The 6,572-nt window shown below is 43.0% G+C and overlaps 1 protein-coding gene across 3 annotated transcripts in view; it reads right to left on the reverse strand.

Annotated features, from left to right (window-relative positions):
• KLHL18 (kelch-like family member 18) overlaps positions 1-6,322 on the reverse strand; it is a 71,545-nt gene extending 65,223 nt beyond the window's left edge. Inside the window, exon 1 of one of the 3 annotated variants that reach the window (XM_006868802.1) lies at positions 6,180-6,321. Coding sequence is in view for 2 of the 3 variants with exons in the window: in XM_006868801.1 (XP_006868863.1) it covers positions 6,180-6,308 (129 nt within the window). In the remaining variant the exon portion in view is untranslated. Of the gene's footprint in view, positions 1-6,179 lie in introns of all 3 variants that reach the window. The other 2 variants (XM_006868801.1, XM_006868800.1) reach the window with 2 other exon arrangements.
• Between the last annotated feature and the right edge of the window lie 250 nt (positions 6,323-6,572).

The raw sequence follows: 6,572 nt of genomic DNA on the forward strand, positions 1-6,572 counted from the left end.
AAAAAAAAAAAAAAGCCTTGAAAATTCAAAAAAAAAGAGAGAGGATTAGAGCTTCATGGAGGCAACCTTCTTCCTTATGTCATAGGTGGTCTAGAAGTCTTGCACTACTATCCTCCTAACCTCCGAGGTAAAATGATTTGCCAAGGAGAATGACCATTGGTTTTTTTCTGATGTGAGAACACTACTGAGTTGGATTCATAACTCAAGGTCCAAAGATGGGCTTCACAAGTCCTGGGGTGGTGCTGTAGGATAAGCACTGCACTGCTAATCACAAGGCTGGTGATTCAAACTCATCAACCACTTCTGGAAAACCCTATATAGGATTGCTATTAGTCCAAATGACTCGACAGCACTTAACAACAACCAAGAGGGGGCTTCTGAGGAATTTCTCTCAGAACCAAAAGCAAGAATGTGCACATATGTAATTATGTGCATTCTTCTGGGGAAAGGGGTCATAGTTTTCACCATAGATACAGAATATACTAAAAATAAATAGTAGGTTATATACACAATACCCAACAAGCGCCCAAAGCCTGATTCCCAAAAAGAAATTAAGCCTAAATTCAAGAGTTGACAATAAATACTGAGATCGTGGCATGCCACTTGCACGCTCCCCCCAGAAAACAGAAAAGATCACATGTTAAGGATGACTACACTGACCTGAAGTAGATTACTTCACCATCACAGCAGCTGCAATCAATTCAGTCTCTAGGACAGAAAAGTTAAAGAACACCTGAACCAGGGTACTAAGTCCTAGCTATTGGCAACCCAATCTGTGGTCTTGGACAAATCCCCTCGTCTTTCTGGGTTTGTGTCATCATCTGTAAAATGCAGACTACAGAAGTAGAGCAAAAATTTGCAAACTCTTTTAAGGCAATCAACATTTTGTTCAGATAAAATCTCCCAAAATTTATCAGACACTAAAACAAATTAAAAATAGCAAATTGAACATATGCATTCACCTCTTCTGGCAATCTCATTAAGTTACTAAATTACTAAATACCTACTGGTTATTGAGCATTTGCTACCTGTTTAAAGTGTACTAATTAAAGGAATTTTTAAAGTGTTGAAGAGCAAAGATGTCAGCTTGAGGACTAAGGTGCGCCTGACTCAAGCCATAGTATTTTCAGTAACCTCATATGCATGCAAAAGCTGGACAGTGAATAAGGAAGACCGTAGAAGAATTGGTGCTTTTGAATTATGGTATTGGAGGAGAATATTGAAAGTGCCAGGGGCTGCCAAAAGAACCAACAAATCTGTGTTGGAAGAAGTGCAGCCAGAGTGCTCCTTGGAGGCCACGACGGCCAAACTTCGCCTCTCATACTTCTGACATATTGTCAGCAGCGACCAATTGCTGGAGAAGGCTATCATGTTTGGTAAGGTGGAGGGTCAGAGAAAAATAGGAAGACCCCCTGCCCCAGCGAGATAGATTGGCAAAGTGGCAGCATCAATGGGCTCAAGTGTGGCAACAATTGTGAGACTGGCCCAGGACTGGGCAGTGAGTGTTGTTCATTCTGCTGTACATAAGGTCACTATGAGCTGGTACTGACTCGATGGCACCTAACAACAGCAACAATGGAATAAACGCTCAATACTCATTAGATAAGGACTAACATGATCTCCATTTGACAGACGAAGAAACTGAATCCTTGAGCATTTAAGGAACTTGCCCATGTTGTTACAGCACAGCAGCCTGGAGTTAAACCTGGTAGTCTAGCACGAGTCTGTCGTAAATTCCTCTCAGACTGACCACAATCAAAAACTAGTAAAGGTATAATCTCACAAGGATACAAAAAAGAGAGACAGATTTAAAATATCAACAAAATTTTAGAAGTTAAAAAGCAAACGAGAAAAAAAAAAAAAGCAAACGAATGAGTAGTAACTGACTTAGATGGCGAATACTGAACACAGACAGGAAGTCAATTCTCACTGCAGAATCTCTTCCAAAACCCAGCCAGTGAAGGTACCCAAACCAAAAACCAAACCCACTGTTATCGAGCTGACTCCAACTCTTATCAATGAACCCTGTATAGGGTTTCTAAGACTGTACGTTTTTACAGGAGCAGACAGCCTCATTTTTCTCCCTCAAAGAAACTGATGGGCTTGAATCACCAACCTTGGGGTTAACATAGCAATGCTTATCCCACATCACTACCAGCGTTCTTTAGTGGAAATATCAGTTTTTTCTGAAGGTTTGAATAAGATAAGTGACTGAAAACAAGCAGTTCTGGTCCCCACCAACAAAGAAGTGCTGTGCTCCTTCAATGCCCCAGCAGACGCCTGATGGTTTACCCTCTGCACAGGATGAACTAAAGACTCCAGACTAGGGCAACCTGGGTGCCACTGAAGATAAGAAAGTAATACCATTTAGGGTGATTAAGAGAAAGTCTCCATACTAAGCAAAAGTCCCTAGTCTCTTCCCAAGGTAAAGTTTACAGGATGACAACAACCAGGCTTATACCACCTAAGAAGAAACCTGGAGATCTCTATACTCTTAACTATAATCCAATGAAATGGAGAGACCCACTGCTCTCTATAGCTGTGAGTCTCAGAACATGGTCCTCAACCCACAAGTAAGATCCCCAGGGAACTTGCCAGAAATTTAACTGTTAGGCACATGCCAAACCTACTGAATCAGAATTCTGGGACAGGAGTCAACAACCAGTGTTGTTTTTTAAGGTTGCAATTAAAGAAATAATAATTTTTATTGTTGTGGAAAATATACACAGCAGTATATTTAACTACACAAAGTTCTGATATGGAGCTACAAGTTAATGCACTGGATAGCAATGTTGGTTTGAACTGCAAGGTGAGCAGCAGTTCCAGCTCACCAGAGACTATGAGTTGGAACCGACTCGAAGACACTTAACAACACATAAAATTCTGAGTCCTGGCGTGGCACTGTAGTTGATAAGCACTGGACTGGTAACCACAAGGTTGACAGTACAAACACACCAGCAGCTCCTTGGAAACCCTATACAGGGTTGCTATAAGTCAGAACCAACTCGATGACACTAAACAACAGCATGTACAGTTCAGTGATATTGAACATTCTTCAAGTTATACAACCATTCTAAACCTCCTTTTCAGAACTGTTCCTCCCCTATTAACATAAACTCACTACCCCCAAATTTCCAATCTAACTTTTCTGAGTTGTCAGTTTATAAGCGCCCTGGTGGGTCAGTGGTTTAGTGCTCAGCTGCTAACCTGAAAGGTCATCAGTTCTAACCCACTGGGAGAAAAAAATGATAGTGTGCTTCCCTAAAGATATTGTTATTAAATGTCATCGAATCGATTCCAACTATAGCAACCCTGTACAGGGTTTCCAAGGAGCAGTTGGTGGATTTGAACTGTCGACCTTGTGATTGACAGTCCAGTGCTTAACTTAGAGCACCACACCCGATGTACAGCCTTGGAAACTCCCAAAGTTCTAGTTTTGTCCTACCAGTTCACAATGGATTGGAATCACCTTATCATCAATGGGTTTGGTTTCATTTTGGTTGTAAATTTGATGCCATATTGATAGTTTTTTAAAAAAGCATAATGCTCAAGGTAGACATTAATTTACTAATTATGCTAAATGTTTCTTTAAAGAAGACTTCAGGTGATATTTTTGGCTTAAAGTTTACGTATTATCTCAGGATAATAGTTTCAGGGGGTTCATCCAATCTCATTGGCTGCTGAAAGTCTATAACCAGAGTTTTAATAAGCTGAATAAATAATCATATGAATCTAGTGCTCATTAAAATTTGGGAATCACTGTCCAACATAAGAGGCACACTAGTCAGTAAGACCACCTCATACCAAGAAGTTTCCAACCAGTTTTTTCGTGCCTCTCTGTTTATGTGGAAAACAGTCTGAAATCAACTGAAATTTGAGAAAAGACTATAGTGAGAAAGAAAGACCAACACAGATTCCAAACAGCAGCTCGGTGAAGGAAAGTCACATAAGGGTTGCTTAGCCTCTCGCTGGGCACCATCATCACATTGCTACTATATTCTCTTTGATCCTGTCTAACTCTAGCCTATGACTTTATCCCACATTGTTAAAATTAATATAGCAAATGAAAATGAAAGTCTTGGTCAGAATTACCTGTGATACTTTACTTGTCCCTTTGAATGAACAACAACAAAAAAAAACATTTTAATGGAAAAATCATAAAAGTATTTTTCAGTGAGAGGTTTCCTTTATTCTGTAATTTCATTAAATGCACAGTCAAAACACATGATTCTAATTTACACAAAGTACCTATGATCTTCAGTTTTGGCATGCCTTCCCATGTGGCCTCTTTGAGTCCCATATACTTTCTCTAGCTCATGCCCAGAGCCCAAACCTGAATTCAAACCTACTATCTGATCCTTTGGCGACTCTTTTAAAATGCGGATTATGATTCAATGTATCTGGGATGGAAAGGCAAATCCTGAGCAGGGAGTCAAGCAGGAACGCAAAGGTTTGAAGGCAGTCCTGCTCTTCTCATCCCCAGTATTACTGCCATAACCACACGGTTCTTCTACTATACATCTCTAGCAGCTCAACAGCTTCCACTAATCACAAAAGCTCTCATTTACTTCCTTCTTCTGCCTCCTTTATTCTTTAGCCAGTTCATTTTCCTCAATCCCTTTGGTTGTCACCTCTGGCCTTATAAGATCCTTTTTCCTCTCAGACCACTTACTCCTCTCTTGGAAAAAGAACTCCTTCAGAGAGGTTTATGTCTGTGAAAAACATTACAATATGCCAGGTATTATGCAAAGAATCGAGTCTGGGTGTGGCGCTGTATGCTAAGCACTGAATTGCTAACTGCAAGGTTGGTTCAAACCCACCAGCCCCTACTTAGAAACTTAACAACATGCAAAGAATACCACAAACATTCTTATCTAATCTTCATAATAATACTGAGAATTAAAAGGAGCTCTGTAGTGCAGTGGTTACAAGTCAGGCTGCTAACCTCAAGGTCAACAGTTCAAAACTGCCAGCTGCTCTGCAGAAAAAGATGAGGCTTTCAGTTTCCATAAAGATTTACAGCCTTGGAAACCCTATACAGGTTGTCTGTGAGTCAGAACCAACTCCACAGCACACCACCATCACCACCACTGAGAATTAAAAATCTACCCTATTTGGAAGCACATTTGGAAACTGTTGTTTAGAGAGATTTAATTACTTGTCCAACGTTACAACTAAGATTTTAATCCAAATCCTTCTGTCTCTTTTATTCTGTCTCCAAACTCATGTCTTAGCTATTTGTATTGCCTCCAGAGATAAGGCTCAAATACGTGGACGGAAAGTTTCTCTAACCCTGCACAAAGGTTGTTTTTTGCTAGTCTGTTTGTTTCTAAAACAAAACAGATTAAGGGGTTCTCCACAGATGTTTTCCAGCCAAAGCAGAGCAAAGGCACAGGCTCACAGCAGCCAGCATCTCCTCACCTGGAGGGCTCCACATGGCTTGGCAGAGGAGCAACACATGATGCCTCTCCAGCAGGAACGGATGCGAAGCACAGAAGGGATACTGGCTCTTGAGGCCAGAATGTTAGTGGGGTACAGGCAGTATTCCTCTCCTATTGATGTCAGCGTCCCTGCCTCCATACAGTCCATCAACCTTTAGGGGCAGGGAGGGAGAGGAAGACTCCTAGTGTGGGGCAGAACAGCTGCCAACCTCAAAGGATTTCCAGATCAGATTTTTTTTTAACTCTTAAGAGACAAGGTAATAATACCAAACTCAAGGGCAAGCAAGACTGCTAAGGAAAAGCCAGCGCCTCTACAGTAACACAACCAACTTCAAAGGTCACAAAAACATGTTTATGAAAAAAAGATGCTTTCATAAAAGCCATCAGAATGCAGTCAGCCACCGCCCCTTCTTTCCTTTTGCAAATTCATTTTCCCTGCTTTGATGACAGAATAGGGGGACGGACGCCCCACTGTCTCCCATTCCAAGGGCCTAAGTCGCGCACCTCCTCGCACGCCTTCCAAGGGCTGAGGAACTGTCCCTCACGCCCTCTTCGCCTGAGCTAATTCTCCTCTTTCCCTACCCCCCACTAGGAATCTCCCTACCCATGAACTTGGTTCTCTCTCTCCAACCTTCCCATCCCAAACCTCACTCCATTCAACCTCTCCCCCACTGCACCCCTCCCATTTCCCCATTCGGCTGTACTTCCCTCAGCTCCGTGCCTCCCAATCCCCAGTACCTTGAGCGTCACGTCGCACAGCTTGCCCTGCCGCCGGATCTCCTCCATGACGCCGTAGCCGCGACTAGGCAACTCGGACACCGAGAAGTGCACCAGATCCTCCAGCTCCTCCGCTCCGTCCTCCACCATCTTCCCCCGCCGCCTCGACTGCGCAAGCCTGGCCAGCCGGCTCGAAACTAAACAAGGCGGGGCGAAGGCGTGCGCCGGCAGCAGCTCGGAGCACGGGGCCGGAACCGGACGGGCCTGTGCGGCCGCCGTAGTCAAACTCCTCTGCACCGGAAGCCCTGCCGCCCCGCTTCCTGGTTTAAAAGCAGTATTCTTTCCCTCGTTACCCCAATCCTTGCTTCTCACTTGCAACTGCCTCAGTTTTCCTGGATCAATCGGTGCCATCTC

Source organism: Chrysochloris asiatica, unplaced genomic scaffold (genome assembly GCF_000296735.1).
Source record: "Chrysochloris asiatica unplaced genomic scaffold, ChrAsi1.0 scaffold00124, whole genome shotgun sequence".
Taxonomy (NCBI): Eukaryota; Metazoa; Chordata; class Mammalia; order Afrosoricida; family Chrysochloridae; genus Chrysochloris; species Chrysochloris asiatica.